This window comes from Cucurbita pepo, chromosome LG14 (genome assembly GCF_002806865.2).
Source record: "Cucurbita pepo subsp. pepo cultivar mu-cu-16 chromosome LG14, ASM280686v2, whole genome shotgun sequence".
Lineage (NCBI taxonomy): Eukaryota > Viridiplantae > Streptophyta > Magnoliopsida > Cucurbitales > Cucurbitaceae > Cucurbita > Cucurbita pepo.
The window spans coordinates 8,718,976-8,742,850 of NC_036651.1; the positions used below are offsets into that span (position 1 = coordinate 8,718,976).

Genomic DNA, 23,875 nt, shown 5'->3' on the forward strand with positions numbered 1-23,875 from the left:
AACACCCACTAGGGGTAAAAAAGAAGGCTCAAAATCTTTAACCCTCAAAGATCCAAATTGAATTGAGTCAAATCAAAGAGGGAAAGCACACCATTTGATGCCCTGCAGACATGTGTCTCACTCCTTTTCCCACCATGTAAAGTGCTCAATCCAATTCATTTCAACTACTAATTAGCCTCACCTTATCTCCACCAAGTGATTTCCTAAAACCCTCTCTCCACATCTTCTCATTTCTTCTGCTCCAAGTTCTTGTGTATTTGTTCATGTTGACCCCAATTTGGTTGTATCCTCAAATATATTCCCTTCATTTCCCCATGAATCACATAAACAATGAAATAAGTGTGAGGGGTAAATATGATATTGAAGTCTTTTAACTCTATATGCAAACAATGATCAAATTATCAATCTAATACGACCTAACTAGGGTAGTTCTGATTGCACAAGTTTATCGTCATCCTCCGACATTTATATGAGTAACCCTAAATGAGTTACAAGAAACACGAACGATATTTAGAACAAAACCCATGTGTTGAATTGTGAGATCATACACTGGTTGGAGAGGGGAACGAAGTGTGGAAACCTCTCCCTAACAGACGCATTTTAAAATGGGAAGCCTAGAAGGGAAAGCCCAAAAAAGCAATATCTAGTAGAGGTGGGTTTGAGCTGTTATAAATGATATCAGAGCCAGTCACTAGGTGGTGTGCCAGCACTGACACTGGGCTCTCAAGTAGGTAGATTGTGAGATCTCACATCTGTTGGAGATGAGAACTTCCTTATAAGAGTGTGATTGTGAGATCCCATATCGGTTGGAGAGGGGAACGAAACATTTCTTATAAGGGTGTGATTGTGAGATCCCACCCTCATCAGTTGGAGAGGGGAACGAAACATTCCTCATAAGGGTGTGATTGTGAGATCCCACCCTCATCAGTTGGAGAGGGGAACGAAACACTTCTTATAAGGGTGTGATTGCGAGATCCCACATCATAAGGGTGTGGAAACCTCTCACTAACCGACACGTTTCAAAAGACCTACAGGAACTGTGCTTACCTTTGAAGAACAACCGTGTTTGCGAGAAGATAGGATAGAGTCGATCTTTTTTCTTTTCTTCTTTTGAATCCTTTTTAGAGTATAAGGTGAGGAGTGAGGTAAGTCCTTTTGCTTTATGGAAGAAAAAGAAAGAGCATAGAAGAATATGATGTGTAAAATGAAATAATGAAGTGAAAGAAAGGTTTAGCTTAGTTTGCAAAGAAATGTGATAGTGGTGGATAAGATAAAAGGACAATATAACTCAATAACTCTTCAAAACAAGTAGAAAGTTATGCACTTTTCCTTTTCTACCCACTAGATTCCCTTCCATATTTTCTATCTCTTCCATTTTCCCTGGTCCACCCATTTGTGCATTTTGATCCCCGAGATATTTCCTCCCTCCATTATTCGTCCTTCCTCACTAAACAATCGTCCACTTCACGATTCTAATAAACTTACCTTCCTCTACTCTCCATCTCCACATAACAACACTAAAACGTTGAAATTCTCATTTCTGTTATTTACGTTCGGTGTCGTGTACAAACAACGAAGTCGAGCCCTCGATGGGTTTCGTATGCTTCTCGATATTAGGGTTTTCTACTATTTTGGCTTACTTTTAAGGTTAGCAATTGAAGGTATTATATGTTGATGCCTTAAGTATGAATGGCTTTGACAAATTAATTTAGATTATAAATATATATGAATCTTTGTTCTTTCTTCATGTGGGTTTTTCATGGTTTTGAATATTATTGCCCTTTTTGCTTTTTTCCCCTTTTAAATCCTCTAAATCAACATCACACACCAACATTCATATTATTTTTTTTAAGTTTAGTCCCTAAAACTTTCGGATTATAAATTTAGTCCCTAAACTTTTGAGAAATTGGAATTCAAAATCTTTAATTATGAACGGTTAAACCGTTTGAGCTACGAGCTAATTCACCACCCGTCGATTTTCTATTTAAAACATCACTTACCAACTTAGTCGACGAATCAAACTAGCTAATGCATTGATAATGCTCGCAACGGTTTGAAAATTCAAATATTTTCCGTTGTTCAAACCCGACACTAGTAACGCAGTATTCATATCGAACAAAATTAAAGTCAAAAGACAATGGACTTTTATGTAGCTATGAGCTTGATGAGGGTTGAAAATTAGTGTCTTTGTTAAATTTTTGTTCCTAAATAACAAAAGGGTTTTTCTGCAAACATCAGAAATTCCTTCCTTTTCATCCCCACAAAATTAACTTCACATATTGATATAATTCCCAAAAAAACCCTCTGTTCCTAAAACGGCGCCGTTGAGGTCCTCTGCAGCCTGTGCTTCCTTGACGTTTGCGCCGTCGCAGCTGCTCGGAGCTGCCAGACACAACCGTCGTTTTAAGGTTTCTTGTCTTTTTGTAATAAAAATAAATATTAAAAAAAAAAAATTAATTTAATTTAATTTACCTCTTCGTGCTGTCTCCTTAATCTTGCATTTTCCTCCATTAAATGTGCCACTTCAAGCTCCAGCTCGTTTGTGTAAGCCTGTGGATTAAACCCAATAAAAAATTATTAAAATTAAGTTATTTTACAATTATTTATTTATTTATTTATTTTTAAATTGTGTATTTGTTTAACCTGTTTTCGAGCACGAGATCGGGCGGCGGATTCCCGATTTTTGATCATGCGTTTCTGCCGCCGGTCGCCGGAGTTATTCGAGTCAGAATCAGGGACCCTTTTCTTAGCGAAAGGCGGTGGGCCGAGGACTTGGTCAAAGGGGCTGTGGAAGGCGGCGGAGGCAGAGGAAGGGTTCGGGTGGCAGAAGTGGGCGGCGGCGACGGCGGCGTGATCAGGGAAATGCAATTCGCGGGTGGAATTCAAGGACAAGACAGTGGGTGGAGGAGCAACGGCAGCGACGGCAGCAGCGGCGGCGGCGGAGGAGGAGTCAAGTTTTGAAGTGGAAGAAGAGAGGAAGTCTTGGAGGATGATGTGACGGAAGTTGGCGGCGGAGTGGTGGTGGTGGAGGTGGAGGCTGATGGGAGTAGCGGCGGCGGAGGGGAAATCATGGTCGGAACGGGAGTGGAGAGAGGAGAGATTAATGTCTTTCCAAACCTCTTCCATGGAAGAACAAAAAGTTGAGAGCTTTGAAGTTAATGGAGGAAAGAAATGGTGGGTTTTTAATGGTGGCTCTCGAAATTGCATAAGGAGAGAGAAAGCGAGGAGAGAGAGAAAGAGAGGAGAGAGAAAGCGAGGAGAGAGAAAGCGAGGAGAGAGAGAGAAGGCAAAGTACTTAGATAAGTAAGACAAGTAAGTTTGTTTGGAACAGAGTACGGTATGTTTTGGAAAGACATATTATTTCATTCTTTCAACTCTTCCTCTTTCTTTCCCCCCCTCCCTTCCATCTTATCTACGGTTCTACTTCTTCCAACTAGGGTTAAGAGGAAGGGTTATTATGTTTCCGGTCTCCGTTTACGACCCGAACCCTAAGTTTAAACGAACTAGGTTGGAGTATAGTGAAAACTTGCAAAGTTCGACAACCAATCTCAACATAACTCAACTCAAGAACCCTAAGTTTAAAGGAATTAGGTTGCAGTACTGGGAGAACTCGCAAGTTTTAGACAACCAATTTCAACGTCGTTCAACTCAGGAATTAGAACCCTAAATTTAAAAGAATTAGGTTGGAGTACTATAGAAACTCGCAAGGTTTGATAACTAATTTTAACATAGTTCAACTGATTAAGATACAATGGTTAGATATTCGAATCTATCTATTCCAGTTGTTGAACTGAACACAAGAACAAAAACCCTGATCAACATGGATGAATGAATGACTATTTTGTTTGAGGGTAAGATTGTTGAGCCGTGTGTCATGGTCATGCTTGTCTAGGGCGTGTTGCCCGTTACGGCATGCTCATGTTACGCTGAACCTTTTATTTAATTTAATGTTGTATTATCTTACTATTTCATTTTCTATTTGTAGGATTTGGTGAAATTATGTCTAGGCATGCCAATCCTGAATCGCCTCAAAATGTACTATAGGGGTGTGACTAGTTGTTAACTTCTCCCCCTGATTTTGTATGACATTTGGCAAAATCACGTCTAGGACTACTAGACCTGAATCACTTCAAAATGTACTATAGGGGGATGTGACTAGTTGTCGAATTCTCCCTATCGAAAAAGTTATATGCTACATTAAGTCATTATGTTGCCTTTCAAACTCGCTTTCAAAAATCTCTCTGCTCCCGTTTTCTAAAACCCACTTCTCAAATGGGGTCAGAGGTTTGAGCATACATTGTCCGGTCATAGACGACGTGAATACAAATTGGCTCAACTCACTTGGTATTGGGAGTAAGTGCCGCACAATTACAAAGCCCGCTACAAAAAAAAGTGTGATTGTGACACAGTATACACAAACTATCTTTATAAACGAAGATGTTTTAGGGATAAAAGTAAGAATTTAGCTGAAATTTCAAATTTTGATCTTCTTTCCACTCGACTTTCACGACTTCACTAATTAGTATACCTTTCACGAAAAAGTTGAAATTTTTGGATATATGTCAAAATTTTAAAATTTTTTAACAGATATCTAAAATTAAAAAATTAAAAATTAAAAATATTTTATTAGACCAAAAGGAAAGAATTTAATTAATTAGAAGTGATTTTGGGCCAAATATGGGAAAGGGAAAATGAAATATATAAATATATATATATATATTTGGATAAAAAAGACATTTTTTCTTTGAAAGCTCAAAAAAGACGGATTCCAAAATGAGCGGACAAATTCTGTGGCTGTAATTGCAACACGTGGACAAGGCAGAGCAGCCACGTGAGAGAAACACAGGAAGAGAGAGAACGGCGTCGTTTAGTATTTGGGAGTGGGCGTTGCCACTGGTTGGCACTGGAGACTACATGTCGTACGAGACTGCAAAAACAGACGACGACAGTAACCCCCAACAACATACGCTTGTCCGGTGGTTCACCACCTGTCGTCTCCCCCTCATATTACTACCAAATTACTTTTGTCTATTTTTTTTATATATATATTCTTATAATTATCTACGGTAACGTGCTTATGATTTAACACCCCGTTTGGGGTCAGCGTCATCACTGGCACTCGTTCCTCTCTCAAATCGATGTGTGATTTCACAAACCACCTCCATTCAGAGTCCAACGTCCTCGTTGGAACACTGCCTAATGTCCGGTTCTAATATCATTTGTAACAAGCCAAGCCCACTGCTCGCACGTAATGTCCTCTTTAGACTTTCATTTTTGAGCTTCCTCTCAAAGTTTTTAAACACAGTTATGTTAGGGAGAGGTTTCCACACCCTTATAAAGAATGTTTTGTTCCCCTCTCCAACTGATGTGGGATCTCACAATTCACTCCCTTCGAGTCCAATCCTAGCTGGCATTCGTTCCCCTCTTCAATCGACGTGGGATCTCACAAACCACCTCACTTCGAAGCCGAACGTCTTTGTTGGCACACAACCCGATATCCTGGTCTAATACCATTGTAACAAGCCAAGTTAAGTCCACTGTTAGCACATACTGTCTTGTTTGGTCTTTTCTTTTCGAATTTCCCCCCAAAGTTTTTAAAACGTCTATTAGAAAGAGGTTTCTAATATAAACATGATTTTATAAATAACCGTCCACTTATTATTATTATTATTATTATTATTTTATTTTTGTTGCAAAATTATAAATTAGAAAATAAAGAATGGAAAGAAAAATATTATGCTTTCAGCTGGTTTCATAGACTGGACCACAAAAAAAGCACAACCATAAATCCGACAATAATGTCGTCAAATAATATAGAAAACAATATATATATTTATATTATATCCAATTGAAATATTAAAAAATGATAAAATTGTTTTTTAAAAAAGGCTGATTTGATTGATTCAATGTTGTGGTTTAGGGTGTGGAAGAAGAACTGTACAGCCTCCCTACCCCTTTCAGTCTGCCATGGAACAAGACAATCCCATATGGCTTTGCCGCCATTGGACACTAAACTAACCACAACCATATTAATACTAATTAATACCACTAGAAGTGTTCGTGTCTTGTATTGAGTCGGGTTGACACGGTTTATTTCAACTCAAAAGATATCGTTAATGTAGCATTCCTTACAAGGGTGTGTAACCATCTCCTTAATAGACATGCAACGATACGTAACGGGTTAAAGCGGACAATATCTACTAGCGGTGAGCTTGAGCTGTTACAAATGGTATTAGAGCTAGACACTGAACCTCTAAGGGAGTGAATTGTGAGGTCCCACATCACTTGAAGAACGAAACGAAATACTTTTTATAAAAGTGTGGAAACCTCTTCCTAACAGACACGTTTTAAAACCGTGGGGCGGGATTGAATTGTTACGAATGGTATTAGACCCAGACACTAATGCTGGACCCCAAGGGGTGGATTGTGAGGTTTTATATCAGTTGGAGAAGGGAACGAAACATTCCTTATAAATGTGTGGAAACCTCTTCCTAACAGACACATTTTAAAACCGTGGGACGAGGTTGGGGTGTTAGAAATGGTATCGGAACCAGATATCAGACGGCTCTCCGAGGAATGGATTGTAAGTTCTCACATTAGTTAAAACTGTGGGGCGGAGTTGTACTGTTACGAAGTGTCCTGTCTTGAATCCTTTTTGTGTTCTTTTGACTTAGTTTTTTTTTGTAAGAGATTCTTTGGATTGCTGAGAAGAAGAGTGGTGGGGGGCCTTTTGTTTTGGAGGTGGTTTTGAGTTAATAATATCACTTTGTTTCTTGGAAAAGTTCATTGCCCAGAATCTAATACCCAACCTGCTCTCTTTTCTTACACTTTCTCAGAGACTTCACTAACTTAATCATTACTACCCCTTTTCAGATTTCTTTTCTTTACATCTTGCCAATGACTCAATAACCAAGTTCGTGCTGGCTTGTCCCGGTTCGGTCTAATTTTGGACACGGGATAGAAAATGTTGATTCCGTGTCTAACCCTAATCCCATCTTTATTCACTTTAGCTCATTCGTGTCTAATCATGATCTTATCTCTATTCAATCTAGCTCATTCATGTCTAATCCTGATCTTATCTCCATTCAGTTTAATTTTGGACACCGGGATAGAAAATGTTGATTTCGTGTCTAACCCTGGTCTCATCTCTATTTGGTCTAGCTCATATGTGTCAACCCTGACCTCATCTCTGTTCAGTCTAATTTTGGACACGGGACGAAAAATATTGATTTCGTGTCTAACCTTGATCTTATATCCATTTAGTCTAGATCCTTCATGTCTAATCCTATTCTCATATCTGTTCAGCCTAATTTTGGACACGAGACAAAAAATATTGATTTCGTGTCTAACCCTGATCTTATCTCCATTTGGTCTAGCTTATCCGTGTCTAACCCTGTTCTCATCTCTATTCGGTCTAATTTTGGATACTGTTACAAAAAAATATTGATCTTGTGTCTAACCGTGGTCTTATTTCCATTTGGTCTAGCTTATCTGTGTCTAACCTTCTCATCTCTTTTATGTCTAATTTTGGATACTGTGACAAAAATATTGATTTCGTGTCTAACCCTGATCTTATCTCCATTTGGTCTTGCTTATCCGTGTCTAACCCTGTTCTCATCTCTATTCAGTCTAATTTTGGATATTGTGACAAAAAATATTGATGTCGTGTCTAACCCTAATCTTATCTCCATTCAGTCTACCTCATCTATGTCTAACCCTATTCTCATCTCTGTTCAGCCTAATGTTGGACACGGGACAAAAAATATTGATTTCGTGTCTAATTCTAATCTCATCTCTATTTGGTCTAGTTCATTCGTGTCTACCCTGGTCTCATCTCTTTTCGATTTAATTTTGTACACTAACGAAAATATTGATTTCGTGTCTAACCCTGATCTTATCTCCATTAGGTCTAGCTCATTCGTGGCTAACCCTGATCTTATCTCCATTAGGTCCAGCTCATTCGTGGCTAACTCTGATCTTATCTCCATTCGATCTAGTTCAAGCGTGTCTTTAGGTTATCTTGAACTTTGATAGGTACGTATCTAATAATATAATATGTTATCTTCCACTCTATCTCATTCCACTTCAATTATAATATAACATAAGATTAAGATGAAATAAGAATTCCAAACATCCAAATTTGGAGTTGATGAAAGGTTGATTAAAGAAAGAGAGTTAAATTGGAAAACCAAATGAATGTAAACAAGTACAAATAAAAGTTAAAGAAGAAAGAAGTTGTCAGAGGTGAGAGAGTGTAGTCAGTGTTTGAGCTAAGAGACAGATGTGAGATGAAGATAGCTCTGTCCCAAACATGTTGGTTGTACAGTACTTTGTCTGTCTAAACCCACTCTTCTTCCACCTTCTTCTTCCTTCTTCTTCCTCTGTTCATCATCAAATCTCTCACCAACTCTCCACTCTTTCTTAGATCATCAAAATCTATTCCATTCCAAACCCTCTTTCTCTTCATATCATTTCAATACAAATGGGGTTTTGTTTTTCCACAAAATGGTCTTGATTATCCTTTGTGTAACTTATTACGACATAAATGTTGGTGTTTTCGATTATTCGTTTTGACCTGTTACATGTTGCTGTTAGTCTCACGGTTTTGAAATGCGTCTACTAGGGAGAGGTTTCCACACACTTATAAGGAGTAATTCGTTCCTTCTTCAATTGATGTGAGATCTCACAATCCTCCCCCGGCACACTGCCTGGTGTGTGTCTGGCTCTGATATCATTTGTAACAACCTAAGCTCACTACGGGTAGATGTTGTCCACTTTGGTTTTTACATATCGTCGTTAGTCCCATGATTTTAAAATGCGTTACTAAGGAGAGATTTCCACACCCTTGTAGGAAATGATTCGTTCTCTCTCAAATTGATGTGAGATCTTATAATTCACTCCTTTAGGGGGCCAGTGTTCTCGTTAGCACACTGCTCGGTGTCTGGCTCTGATACTATTAGCTAATAGTGTCTATTTTGGCATCAGCCTCATGGTTTTAAAATGGGTCTACCAAGGAGAAGTTTTCACACCCTTATAAGAAATGCTTCGTTTCTTCTTCAACTGATGTGAGATCTCACAATCCTTCTCCCTTGGAGGCTAGTGTCCTCGTTGGCACACTGCCTAGTGTCTGGCTTTCATACCATTTGTAACAACCTAAGCTCACCACTGGTAGATGTTATCCTGTTGTCCACTTTGACATATTATGTATTGTCGTTAGTCTCATGGTTTTAAAACACGTTTACTGAGGAGAAGTTTCTGCACCCTTATAGGAAATGATTCGTTCTCTCTCCAATTGATGTGAGATCTCACAATCCACTCCTTTGAGGGTCAATGTTCTCGTTGGCACACTGTCCGGTGTCTGACTATGATACTATTTGTAACAACTCAAGCCCACCACTAGCTAGTAGTGTCTACTTTGGCGTTAGCCTCATGGTTTCAAAATGTGCATACTAGGGAAAGGTCTTCACACCGTTATAAGGAATGCTTCGTTCCCTCTCTAACCGATGTGAGATCTCACACTTTAAATGTCTAAAGAAGACTAAACTTTCGTGTTTGTGTTTATCTCGTTCTTGAAATTTTATGAACATGTAATAAGTTATGGAACGTTCAGGTTCAAAACTGTTCAAATTTGATTTAGATGTTTGATATACATAAGAATCTTGTGTTTGTTTAATAGAACGTTAAACTTTTCATTTAAAAAGCATATAAGTGAAGATAAAATATTCTGAAAGTAGTGATTAGCACCCCGTGATCGCTTTTACTCTTAACTAATAGTATTAAGGTTTATGTCATGAAGTCCCGTAATTAATTTTTATTATTTACAATTTAACATTATTCATTATATGGAAAATCTAAAATTATTTAATGCAAGGTTGAATAATATATAGTTGACAATAGCTTAAATCGTCTATAGCATATGAATAAAGTTGAATATTGATAATACTATTGATACGACTTATTTTGTTTTAAGTAATCTGATCCAAATTGTTTACGTGGAAACATTAAGATCAATTAAATTTAAATGTCAAATTGTTTATGTATGACATGACTCTTAGGTGCAAAAACATTTATTTAAAACGTTTTATAAACGATATCAGAGACTTAAACGTTCATAGTAAAATCTTTAAAAATAACATAGTAGAAAATTAATAACGTGAAGTTTAAATAAAATAATGCTCTGATCTAACCTAAGAGCTAGAAGCGACATGAATACATCTACCATCGTTTTGGTCTCACGGTCGTCACCGAGTCATTGTTATCCATGCAGAGGTGCCTTTATCTGAAAAATAAGAGTAATACATTACTAAAGTATTTTAAGAAATACTCAGTAACCCTACTGTTGGGTCGGGAAATGATATCACATGCAACCATATTTGGGGCCTATCATTTCATAAAATATCACAATATGACGTTGGTCTCTACTTCTAGTACGTGCAAAATTGGATGCATAACACTTCTCTACACATGACCCATGTATGCACACATGGACCCAGGCGAGCTCATATAGATACCCTTAAGACTTAGCCTTTGACTAGAGTACACTCACCCTACTAGTATGCCACGAAAGGAAGGGAGTACTCATAGTATTATGGTGTACACAATATCATGATCATAGCATCGTAGTGTACGCGTCCGTACTAATCATAGCAAGAAAGTATCCCGATGCACATGAACATAGAATATGCACAAGATACCTCATAATCATTTCATGTCATCTCATATTATAGTATATAACATGATATAACACGATATTCCATAACATATGAAGTTTCATAGCATAAGAAAAGTATAGAGCAGGATACGTGCAAGGGTTAGAGGGCACGAAAAATAGGTTAGGGTCGGGTCGAAGAAAGGGGGAGGAAATGAGGTGTGGAGAGGGGAAATGGATGGAGGGCATGTATGGAGTATGAACCACCTTCTAATAATAATAACATGACAGAGAAGCCGATGGAATTGATTCAGAATTTACCAAATTTGCCATTCCACTTCACCTGCCGGATGCCCTCCTCCTCCTCCTCTAATCCATGCAGTTTCATTCCCACACCCTCCTGGTGTCGCCGCCGCCGCTGCTGCTGCTGCCACCACCACCGCGACCGCCAGCGCCGCCGCCGCCACGCCATTAAAAATCGATGTTCTTCATTGCTCCTTTGTCTTTCCTAGACCCATCAACGTTCGACCTGACCACCGTGTGGTTCATCGCCGTGATCCTCCTCCTCTCCCTCCTCTCCCTGACCTTCATCTTCCACCTCCGCCTCAAATCCCGGACCTCCCACCACCTCCAACGCTTCAACTCTCTGTGGACCGTCCGATTCCTCCTGGTGACCTTCATCTCCCTATGGGCACTGAATGAACTCCTCCGCCTCTCCTTCTTCCGGCGGCGCTACCTCTACCCCTACCTCCCCTCTCTCCCATCTCTCCACCAATCCACCCTCTGCAAACTCCACGCCCTCTTCTCTCTCGGACTCTTCCAACCCTGTTTCTTAATAACCCTACTCTTCCTAATCAACGCCTCAGCCAATCAGAAAACGCCACGTGACTTCGCCGCCGTCGCCTTCCTCCTCCTTGTCTCCATGCCAATTTTCCTCCTCCATACCTTCATCGTTTTCTACAAACCCTTCAACGACAAACTCCCCGCCGCCTTCACCCAAAGCTACCTCATAATCAAGCAAGATTTCGACAATGCCACTGTCCTATGCTCCTACCCTCTCTTAAGCTCCATGGCCTTCGCCGCCTTCGGCCTCGGCTACATCCTCTGCTTCCTCTTCTCTTGCTGGAAAGTGGCCTCCATGGTCATCAACAAATCCCTCAGGGTTCGTGTCTATAGCCTCGCCTCCACCATTTTGATTTCCTTGCCCTTGCAGATTATATTCCTCGGTCTCTCCGGCCTCTGGACACCCGACCAGCCCGCTTACTCCGTCCTCGCCTTGGTCGTCTTTTTCACTACTTTTCTATGCGCCGCCGCCGGGGAGGGTATTTTGGTCATTGTCCCCATTGCTGATTCCTTGGCCGCCGGTGGTGATTCTGTTTGGGAGGATTCCGGTGAGCGGTTAAAGAATGCTGGCGACAGTTGAGATTGTGTTGTTCCTTATTTTGGGATCAAAAATGTGTTCTTTCATTTCTTTATATTAGTGGTAGTGGTAGTGGTAAAAGGAAGGATCATGCCATTCTATTCTAACATTTTCAAATTTGGAATCATTTCATTAATCATTAGGGCAAACAATTACTTTTATTTCATAAAATTATTATTTTAGATACAAATATTTCGTTACATTTTACGTCCTTATCGTACCTCCGACCCCGACCCCTACCCCTACTAATCAAATTATTACTTGTTATGTTGGGATAGTCAGTCTCATGGTTTTGAAAGGCGTCTACTGGGGATAGGTTTCTATGCCCTTATAAGGAATGTTTTGTTCCCCTCTCCAACTGGTGTGGGATCGGATTTCGGGGACGTGGCATTTGTCTCTGATACCATTTGTAACAGTCCAAAAAGATAGTTTAAAGGGTATGGTTGTAATTTTGCTTTTCAATGTACTTATTAGGGTTTCTCGTAAAATATAATCGTGCCCAATTTAACTCCAAGAGCACTTTATACATGCATAGTGTGAGATCCCACATCGGTTGGGGAGTAGAACAAAGCATTATTATAAGAGTGTGGAAATCTTTCCTTAGTAGACACATTTTAAAAATCTTAAGGGGAAGCTCGAAAGGGAAAACCTAAAGAGAATAATATTTGCTAGCGGTGGGCTTGAGCCGTTATAATTGGTGTTAGAGCCAGACATCGAGAAATGTGCCAGCAAGGACGCTGAGCCCCGAAGGGAGGTAGACACTGCAGGACGTTAAGCCTCGAAGATGGGTGGACACTGCAGGACGTTAAGGCTCGAAGAGGAGGGGTGGACATTGCAGAACGTTGAGCTTCGAAGCGGGGTGGACACAACAGGATGTTAAGCCTCAAAGAGGGGTGGACACTGCAGGACGTTAAGCCTCGAAGAGGAGGGGTGGACATTGCAGAACGTTGAGCCTCAAAGAGGGGGGGACACAGCAGGATGTTAAGCCTCAAAGAGGGGTGGACACTGCAGAACGCTGAGCCTCGAAGAGAGGTGGACACGTTGTGATGTGTCAGTGAGGACGCTAGGCCTCAAAGGGGAGTAGATTGTGAGATCCCACATCAATTGGAGAGTGGAAAGACAACGATTGAAAAAGGGGGACGAGTGTCAACGAGTGGATTGTGATCCCACATCGGTTGGGGAGGAAAACAAACATTCTTTATAAGAGTATGGAAACCTCTCCCTAGCAGACGCGTTTTAAAAATCTTGAGGAAATGCCCGAAAGGGCTAGCTCAAGGAGAACAATATCTGTTAGCGGTGAGCTTGAGCCATTACTCATAGATCGAGGCTTTTTAGATACAAAATCGAGAGTTTAATTGTCCAAACCATTTAGGGTGATTATAAACTATAACTAAGCTTAAACCATTTAAGATATATACACGGGAACGAGTTCAAGTCAAGCAGTGTAGCTCAATCAATAAAATCAAATAGGTTTTTGTTAAACTCATTTTTGTTTAAGAAACACTTGAATTCCCGAGAAACTAAACTTAATCTTATTTCATAGGTTCAATCTTCTAGTTCGGGTATGTCAACAACTTCATCGATATTTTCACACGTATCATTGACGTTTTTAATAATATGATTAATAAATCAATAAATAAATTACATAAAAATATAAATAATAAGCATTACGAACACTAATAATGATAAAATAATCAACATAAACCCTAACCACAAACATTGGAAAAAATAAAAGTTTTATTAAATTTTCAAATAAATAAATTTGATTTTAATTATTCATAAATCTCAAAATCTTTCTGAAAATGAAAGATGACTTGAATTTTAGAGATTCTTTTTTTTTTCTTTTTCTTAATTAATTAATTATGATTTTTTTCTTAAATAATTAAAAATAAATAAACTATATTATTTTTGTTATCGTATGGTTTTCTTTTTCGAATACGTCAGTTTTTGTGATATCTCACATTGATTGGAGAGAGGGACGAGTGCCGACAATGATACTGGGTTCCGAAGGGAAGTGGATTACGAGATCCCACGTCGGTTGGAGAGAGTAACGAAAGATTCAAGGGTATGAAAACATCTCCGTTTTAAAAATGAAGCTTTGAATGAAAAGTTGAAAAAAGAACAATATCTACGAGCGATGGACTTGAGCTGTTACAAATGAAAAGTTCGAAAAAGACGATATTTTTGTTTAAAATTGATTAGATATGAAATTAAATATGCAATTTTTCGTTAGAAAATTAGATAATTAATTAATGATAATTAAATAAAAATGATTAATAAAGGGTTAGGAGTGCTTCCATTGTCTTCATAAATATTATAATCCCTAAAATATTTATTCACATCAATAATTCACAAATTAGGCAAACTTCCAATATTGAGTCCACATCTTTATTTGACTTTCAAATTCAATTATTTCACAAATAAAATTATATATATATATTTTTTTTCATCAAAAATATATTTTAAAATATCTTTCTAAATCTTTTTATAATTCATTTTAGTAATATTTAAATATTTTTTTATTTAATAACGGTGAAATCTTATATTAGGAGGAGAGGGGAACGAACCATTCATTAAAAGGGTGTGAAAACTTCTTTCTATTAAAACGTTTTAAAACTGTCAGTTAGCCAAAGCAGCTGGAACTATTACAAATGGTATCTGAGCTAGATATGAGACAGTGTGCTACTGAAGATGCTGGCCCTCATGCATTTTTTTTATAAAGAGTGAACATGTTTTAAAACCATGAGACTGACTACTAATGTATCGAACAAAGTGGGCGGATAATATGTGATTGAGCTACACTTTAATTGTTAGTAATGATTAGGAATTTTAGATTTTTGAGTTGGGAGTGATTTTATTTTGTTTAAATTTGGTTGAATTTCATAAATTCTAAACCCTAAAATTCATCGACCATGAATGATGAAACTGTCGCCCCCACGAGAAGAACTAGCGATGAGAGGATCATCACAAACAAAGGGTTGAAAATTGAAGCATTTCCCGAAGTCAAAGAAAAAAGAAATGAGTCCCCCATTTGACAAAATCGAAGAAAACCCCTCAAGAACAAGCAACGTTTCGAATCAGCCACTAATTCGATCTATTTCAGACAGAATGCGACTCATCGGATTCTCGCTGTTGGAGCTGTGAATCCATAAAATGGAAGCCGCTTGCTCATGGTTTAAGCCCACCACGTGGTGTCTTGTAGGTCTCAATCGAGCGACACGTTGCCTCTTGCGCCACTGCGAAGCGCCGAGATATTTACCCCACTCGCTTGCTTGCTGGGGTTCACGAAATCAAGAAAATGACTCCACCCACTTCGTGAATCGGTAAAACGACAAAAACCCTTTCAAGTTTTGTGGAAATGGGTCGGAAGAAAAGTCAAGAAGAGATAAGAAATTGAGGGATTGCGAGAGGTAAATTAATGGAAAGTGGAGGATTGACCTGACAATTTGTATTTTACTTTGGGTTTGGAAGTGGAGCCCATTAGAAGGGTTCCATATGGCCATTGCTGCCTTCGACCAATCGCTGTGTTCATCTTCTTATAAACAGAGTTCTTCCAGTTTCGTTTTTATTCTCTTCATCGAATTGGATTTTAGGGTTCTTCTTTAGCTTTTCTGTGGAACTAAGAACAGCTTTACCATTGCTCTGTTTGGGGTTTGATGGATCTGTGGATCTAACAATTTTACTCGCACATGTATTGCTGTGTCTCTTTTGGATCTCCGTCGTTTTCATTTGATATCATCCAGTAGTAGCTCACCCCAACTGCCCAGAATAGCCTAATTTACAGTGTGAGTTCATACAACTCTTCTATTATTGTTATTATTCTGTGGTTGAATTAGTGACTGTTTCTTGTTCTTCAACTTCAATTGTGGTAGATTTTGTAATGATTCTTGTTCCTGCTGTTCTTCCTTGTTCTTGATTCTATTTTCTGTTTGTTTCTTGGGAATTTTGAGTGTTAAACTCTCTTCAATGTTTGATTGTTGGGTCTGCAGGGGAGGGATTTGAGGTGGGATTGGTGTTGCATCCATTTCGGATGTGGAGGAATTGGAGGCTGGCTCTGGTGCAATGAGGGATGTTATCAAGCTTGATGAACTTGCTGAGGGCTTGCTGGCAGCCATGTGCCGATCGTCACTTGCGTCGTCGGGGCGGCGGCGGTGGTTCGGATTCGGTTGGCTGCCAAGATGGGCTACTTTGGTACAAGGACCATGGGCACCACATCAATGGAGAATTTTCAATGGCTGTTGTTCAAGCCAACAATTTACTTGAGGATCAGAGCCAGCTTGAGTCTGGTCCTTTGAGCTTGCTTGAGTCTGGACCCTATGGAACGTTTGTCGGAATATACGACGGTCATGGTGGCCCCGAGACGTCGCGGTTCATATGTGATAACTTGTTCCAGCATCTCAAAGGTAAGAGGAGTTCAAACATCTGCTCAATGCACTTGTTTTAGGCTGCTTTGGCTTTAGAATCATTGAAATTGAGTCATGTTTTACTGTTTCTCAGTGTTTGCTACTGAAGAAAAGGCAATGTCTGTAAATGTGATAAAGAAAGCATTCCAAGCAACAGAAGAGGGGTTTCTCTCTATTGTCACCAAGCAATGGCCTATGAACCCGCAGATTGCGGCCGTTGGTTCGTGCTGTCTGGTTGCTGTGATTTGTAATGGGAAACTCTACGTTGCGAATCTTGGCGACTCCCGAGCTGTGTTGGGGAGGCTTGTTCGGTCGACGGGGGAAGTTCTTCCTATTCAGCTGTCGTCGGAGCACAATGTAAGCATACAATCAGTCCGCCAGGAGATGCAGTCTATGCACCCAGATGACTCCCAGATAGTAGTGTTGAAGCATAACGTATGGCGCGTAAAGGGCTTGATTCAGGTACTTACCAAGCATGATTGAACCTAAGACTTTTAGTTTCTGGCTTGTTTTGTTCTAGAAGAAGTATCGAACTTTCGGTTTCGACTATTCTTTACTGCCTTGTTATTAGCATCAATTGCATCAAATTGAAGAGGCATGTTCGATCCAATGCTGTCGAGATCGTTCATTTGACTGGAATGAAGTTATGTCTTGTTACCATAAGACTCTCTAGATCGATCCGTTCTACTTCTTCCTGGCCACGATACATAAGTAGCTAGCAAAATTTCGTTTATATATCTATTCGTTCATTGATGCATCGAGTACTATATGAATATGATCACACATGAGCATGTTCAATAGCCTTTGGTGCATTGAGGTCTCTTGTAACGCTCCTAATATCGTACAAACCAGCTGTTTGATTATTGTTCTTTAGGATAACTAGCATTTAAGTCTTCGCATATCTTCTCAGCCGAACTGAAACTTCTCGTTTAACTCATTTGCAGATTTCTCGGTCGATTGGAGACGTGTATCTCAAAAAGCCAGAGTTTAACCGGGAGCCTTTGTATACTAAGTTTCGTCTCCGAGAGCCCTTCAGTAAGCCTATTCTGAGCTCAGAACCTGCGGTCTCTGTGCATGAACTCGATCCAAACGATCAATTTCTCATATTTGCCTCTGATGGGCTGTGGGAGCACCTAAGCAGCCAGGATGCAGTTGATATAGTTCACAAGCATCCTCACAGTGTAAGTTGCGTTTTTTTCGATATCTGCCATAGCAAATTGTATTGAGTTCGGTTATTCACAGAATGCTCCTCTCTTGGTTGATTGCCTTCATCCAGGGAAGTGCAAGGAGGCTGGTGAAAGCGGCAATGCAGGAAGCAGCTAAGAAACGAGAAATGCGATACTCAGACTTGAAGAAGATCGATCGTGGGGTTCGGCGTCATTTTCACGATGACACAACGGTGATAGTCGTGTTTCTGGGTTCAAGCAGAGGGGAAAGAAGCCCTGTTTTGTCTGTGAGAGGGGGAGGAGTGAAGGTATATGCGAAGTCAGGGCTGAACACTGCCCCTTCGTAAACAATAATACAAAGGTTTTGAGGGGCTCTTCTCTGGGATTCAGTGACCCACCAAGTTGTATATCAAGGAGAGATGAGAGAAGGTTCGCTTTTATTCTTTAAATGCTCTGTTCTGCTCTGTTCTAAATGCTCTGTTCTAAATGCTCTGTTCTAAATGCTCTGTTCTGCTCTGCCCTGCCTGATTCACTGTTCAACTTAGTTCTTTCTTTTTAGTTGCTTTCTAAGAATTCCAAGGGAAAGTACACTCAAAGTATGGCAATAGAGAGCTTAAATAGATAACAATGGGAGATTTTCTCTTGTCTTCTTTGCGTTTAGTGCCTTCAATCTTCTACCTCTTTGTTTGTTCCTTGGATTAGGCTTAAGATTCCTTCGACCAATCAAGTTAGATCACTTTTAGTGTTTCTCTATAACAGCTCATATTTACCGTTAGTAGATATTGTTTGCATTGGTATGTTATGTATCAGTTTCTGCACACTTAAGAGGAATGTTAATTTCGTTCCTAACCGATGTGGGATCTCACATTCTCCCTTGAAGAAAGATTTTTCACACTTAATGTAGAGGGATTAACGGTGGTGGTTAACTTTCGAATAATGATCTTAAGAAGTAGTTGGATATCTCCCTCCGAAAAAGAATTTTGACTAAGAACGACTTATATTCATACTTTCGAAGTATTTTTTGATCAAGGGTCAAAACATAGATATTGTCTGCTCTTTGACTCGTTAAAACATGTATGCTAAGGAGAGGTTTTCACACCTTTATAAGGAATGCTCCATTCCCCTCTCAGACCGATGCGAGATTCCACACAAATAGCCTATAGAGGGTTAGAGATATGGAATTTTACACAAACAAGCGAGTTTTAAAATGTAAAACCTTAGTCGACAGACATTCGATTGGTAAGATGTACAAGCATGAGGCCGGGGTCACCTCATAAATATAAAGAAAGGAAGTGTTTCCTTAAGGTTTAAGAAAACAATGAAAGGTTAGAAGAAAAGGAGAGGTTTCTGCAACCACCAAATGAGCATTATAATAGTAAAAGAAAAGGGTGATATTTTAAGGATATTTTAGAGAGAAAAAGAAGGGATGTTAGGAACTTGGGCAACCATAATAAAATGGATAAAAAGATGGGTAGTTGGCCATTAAAGAGGAAGTAGGTGGAGGTGATGAAATGCAGCAAACTTAGTGGTAACAACAATGGATGCATTCTCTTCAAGTGAAACCACCAAACACTTTCAAATTCCTTTGGTACAATTTCAACTCTTATTTATTGTGGTAGCTGAAGCTTAAACCAAATATAAGTACCACACTCCCTCTCAATATCTAATCTAAACAACTCCTTCTATGACTTTTCGCATCCACGTAGGGTCCGAGAGTGTAACGCCCCAAGCTCACCGCGAGCATATATTGGCCTCTTCGGATTTCCCTCAAACACATATGCTAGAGAGAGGTTTCCCCACCCTAGGAAGAATGCTTTGACACTCCTTCCCTTCTCCAATCGATGTGGAATCCCTAATCCACCCCCCTTCGGGGCTCAGTCTTGTCTGGCTCTAATACCATTTGTAACAACCCAAGCCCATTGCTAGCAGATACTGTCCTCTTTAGGCTTTCCTTTTCGAGCTTCCCCTCAAGGTTTTTAAAACGCGTCTACTAGAGAGAGGTTTCCACACCCTTATAAAGAATGTTGCGTCCTCCTCTCCAACCAATGTGGGATCTCACAACAGATGCGTTATTGTGGTAGACTGCACAACATGTGAAATCGCACATCAGTTAGAGAAGAGAACGAAGCATTCTTTATAGGGGGAAACCTCTCCCTAGTAGACGGAAAGCCCAAAGAGGACAATATCTACTAACAGTGAGCTTGAGCCGTTACAGAGAGAAAAACCGATAAAGACGGAGAGGGGAGGGAGGGAGGTGTCCTAAACTAATCATTTCCATCATGTTTACTTGAAGTAGAGTATATCCCAATCCAAGAGAAAGAGTGTTGTAAATGATGGGGAAAAGGGTGGTTTTAAAGGCTTATGTCCCTACACTCTGAGATCCTTTCAATGCAGATGGGGCTCCCACTACCTGATATCTTCCACCACACCACAATGAGGCTCTAAATATCTTGTATTTCCACTGTGGGGAAGCCTCTCCCTAAGTTCTCACCCTAATCTCTGCATTAAATAATTTCAAAAAGCTCTCAACTAACACTCCGACAATCTTAGCTTTGGTTTTGGGCTGTTCTTCCTGTCCAAACTAACCTATCAGAGAACGCCACTTGGACGACAGAGAATGAGTGACTCAAACTGCAAGTTTACGCAAACCAATGGCCTAATCTTAAATGTTGTTCAAAAAGGCAAATTACTAACTCTTTAAGCAAAGCAACCAAAACTCATAATAATTGATGAATCAGTAGAAGAGGAATATGGATTATTCACAAGAGCAATATAAAGCTATAATTACTCAAAAATTTTATACATCGGTGACGATCGATTGCCTCAGTATGTTACGAATGCCCCTGTTCGAACAACTGAAGCAATGATCCAACTCGAGTTTTAGCGAAAAATAAGGAAAATTTTCGTGGATTTTGTAATTTACAAGGGCAAGTTAAGACAGTAGTAGTAGTGGAAAAATATTACAGATCCCTTCTACATAAAGGGCAAGAGCCATGAGTAAGAAGCCATTTATCAATGCAGGGCAAATGGAACATGTGATGGCAATATGGTAAACTTCTTACAGTCTCTCCTAGTTGAAAGTCCTGGGAAAATACGACCCGAAAATACGATTAAGTAGCTATTTCGACGACGAATTGGTATGAAGATTCAAAAGTTAGAGACTAACCTGAAGGCAAACAGAACAACAGACTCGCTCGCCGTAAGCATCTACACTGTTGTTCTTAGATACTAAGATCTTGGGAATTTTCTCGACCGAGTCCCCGGGCAATCCTTTTGCGCTACTCGTATCAAAGATGTTTGGGATGTCGTCAAAGCTCGTCTCTGTAGCACCCATCTGATTCACACCAAAACCAGAACATGAGTTTCATCATTCTAAATCAAGCTACAACTATACAATTCATCAATGGCATTGCAAAGCTACCTGACTTTGAACTGCACTCAATATGGCTGGACCGATCCGTTCTCGAACGAGTCGTCCGCTTAGGAGGCTTGCAATGACATCAATCTATACAGAATAACAAACAAAATTAATGTTGGATTACCAGAGAAGCCATTTTTCAACTCTCAAAAGATTTGGATACAAAGTTTGCTCACAAGATAAAGAAGACAGCCTATTCCTGATTCATCTGATTGCCAAAGAACCAGAGAAGATTCAAAGACTTCAATGGAGAAAACAGCTCCAGAAATTGCCCCAACAGCCGCTCCTCTAACGAACCCACTCTCTGTTTCTTGGCCAATCAATGCGCCAGTCATGGCCCCAAGCAAAGTCCCCACTGCCAGAAACAACAAAGAACAATTTCAGAAACCCTGTTTTTCTGTTCTTCTTCTTCTTCTCCTTGATCAGATGATTATCATCACATAAACACAGAGAAATGATGCGAAGAAATGCAGAAGATGAATCAGAAACAAACCTAGGGCGAAGAAAAAAGTGAAGATCGCGGACAAGACGTTGCCAAGAATCGCAGAAACCGCATAGCAACAAATGTCTCGAACTCTCTCAAAGAGATTACCAAACGAAGGCGACGAAGATGAAGAAAATCGAAATGGATTCGCGATGAAATCCATGGAAATCAAAAGGGTCGATCCAAAATCGAGAAGCGAAAATGGGTTTTAACGATATAAGATTAGGGATTTCGAAAACTTAGCGCTTAAGAAGAAGGAGGAGATGGAAAGCAACCGCAGCAACCAACTCGCATTTAAAGCTCTCTCTGCTTCGAAGAGTTATATTCGCGCTCCAAATTAAAGGGTTTAGGGATAATAAATGGAGAGATTGCATTGAAAACGATCCGAGAAGAAAAGGGAAAACAAGAAGAAAAAGGAGGGTTGGGGATGGCTTGCTTCAGCGTGTAGTTCAGGGTAATTAATTGGGCCACAACAAACCCTAACAATTTGCAATGCCTATTCCAGATTCATCTAAAATGGCTTTACCCCCAAATCAAACAGGATTCGAGATCGCCATACCAATGCCATCTTCTCGCTCCTCCTCCTCCACAAATCCACCGCCGATCAAGTGGCTCCACCGTCACCAATTTCCTCCGTTGTTTTTTTACTTTTTTTTAACTTCGATGTTCTAACATTTCTTATTTTCCTTTCGGAGATTTTGAGGCTGTGGGGGGTTCGGTGCTGCATAAATTTTGTTTGTCGCGTTTGGTGTTCATAGATCTAATGTTTAAATATTCTCAATGTTTTATTAACTTTTAAATTAAACTTATTTGAAATTAGGAATTTGGTTGGATTATGTTGACTTTTCATGTTTCAAAATCTTTGACCTTTTTTGTTCTTGATTTTGACCAATTCATCTATTGCTACCCAACGACGCGTTTTCATTTCTCTTTGAGACCTATCATCGGAGTATTTATTAAAGAATGAACTCTTTCGTGTCTATGTTGAGTCATTTCTGCATATTGCACTAGTGAGTAGTTCTCATTTACCAACCTCTCTCGTGTCCATAGTGGGTAGTCTCATTTACCAACCTCCGACTCAAAGGATAAGGCACAATGTGAGCGCATCCGTGTTGTTTGACACTGTCCTTGGAAACCCAATTCTAAAAGAAGACACCCGAGACACTTACCTATATTATGATATGTGCATGAATTATTGTGAGGGCTTGTGACTATTTTAAAAGTGATGAGTTGAAAACTAAGGACATGTTTGAGACAACGTTCCAACTAAGAACTTAAAAACTCTATTGTAGCCACTTGAAAAGTCATCTCAAATTGAACCAAAGATTCGGTGATGAATGGAGGATACAAGGTAGTTTAAGCCTCTACGTTCCTGCGTCACAATGATGGCAAAAACGATGACCAAAATTGATAGTTATTTATTATTTATTTAATACTAGTTGATTTTATTAATTTTTATTTAATGAACTTAAAATAAAATAAAATACCACGCCCAAAATGTCAAACGAATCAAAATTTTAAAATACCTTAAATTTAATTAATTATGTCGATTTTTATTCTAAATTTCTAATTTCTTTCCCGAGGTGTTTCAATTTTAAACTTAAATTAAGAATGCAAATTTTCCTCTATGATTAAGTTTATTTATTTATTTATTATTATTATTTTTATAAATTAGGTTAAAAAAGATATTTTTATTTGTATTCAATTAATTATAAGCATTTTACCCGGAGATCTACCCAAATAGAGATGGTATTCCTGATTAGACATAAAATAGGAGAGGGAGTGGACAACATTATTTTCCTGTGAGATGAATAGGGTCATGAACGAGATTATATTTTCCATCCCCTTCTCGCTCCGTTTAGTATAAATATATTTCACACTTCCTTCATTTTTAAATGATGACGACACAGCTAACAATGAGTACCATAACGATACAACTAAAACTACCACTCACCTCTATCTCAGAAAAGAAGAACTCATAGAGTAGAAGTAATTGATTGATTTATAAATGATCTCAAACACTTTCATGTGGATCTAAGTTAAAATTGCAGTCCTAATGAGCTAACTCTTTAGAGGTGTGTGATACGTGAATTTGTTATAACTATAACTTAGGGTTCGTTTGGAATGACTTTTTAAGCACTTGAAAAGTCATTCCAAACAAACTTCGGTGGAAACACATGATTTGGCAGTAGCCTGGCTTGTATGAGAGATACAGTCAATAACCTTGGTGGTGACTCCAACAAGATTAATTTATGGGTGAGTGACCAATCTAAACATAATTCAATTAAGTAAAATTTATATGTTCAACCAAAAGATTAGAAGTTCGAATCTCGCCT

The 23,875-nt window shown here is 39.2% G+C and overlaps 3 protein-coding genes across 3 annotated transcripts; 1 reads left to right on the forward strand and 2 right to left on the reverse strand.

Moving 5' to 3' along the window:
* Positions 1 to 2,136: 2,136 nt before the first annotated feature.
* LOC111810673 (protein FD) lies at positions 2,137 to 3,267 on the reverse strand. The gene is made up of 3 exons (XM_023697416.1): positions 2,644 to 3,267; positions 2,473 to 2,550; positions 2,137 to 2,382 (listed from the first exon to the last, which is right to left on the reverse strand). Exons 1-3 carry the CDS (start codon positions 3,205 to 3,207, stop codon positions 2,311 to 2,313), a joined length of 714 nt encoding a protein of 237 aa, XP_023553184.1. The 5' UTR covers positions 3,208 to 3,267; the 3' UTR covers positions 2,137 to 2,310.
* A 12,264-nt stretch (positions 3,268 to 15,531) lies between these two features.
* On the forward strand, positions 15,532 to 18,297 carry LOC111810616 (probable protein phosphatase 2C 46). Its single transcript, XM_023697347.1, has 5 exons — positions 15,532 to 15,853; positions 16,058 to 16,471; positions 16,566 to 16,933; positions 17,416 to 17,652; positions 17,748 to 18,297. The coding sequence occupies exons 2-5, from the start codon at positions 16,138 to 16,140 to the stop codon at positions 17,982 to 17,984; spliced, it is 1,176 nt and encodes a 391-aa protein (XP_023553115.1). The 5' UTR covers positions 15,532 to 15,853; positions 16,058 to 16,137; the 3' UTR covers positions 17,985 to 18,297.
* A 2,095-nt stretch (positions 18,298 to 20,392) lies between these two features.
* On the reverse strand, positions 20,393 to 22,207 carry LOC111809691 (NEP1-interacting protein 2-like). Its single transcript, XM_023696073.1, has 5 exons — positions 21,549 to 22,207; positions 21,232 to 21,410; positions 21,059 to 21,142; positions 20,804 to 20,971; positions 20,393 to 20,720 (listed from the first exon to the last, which is right to left on the reverse strand). The coding sequence occupies exons 1-5, from the start codon at positions 21,700 to 21,702 to the stop codon at positions 20,598 to 20,600; spliced, it is 708 nt and encodes a 235-aa protein (XP_023551841.1). The 5' UTR covers positions 21,703 to 22,207; the 3' UTR covers positions 20,393 to 20,597.
* Positions 22,208 to 23,875: the final 1,668 nt, after the last annotated feature.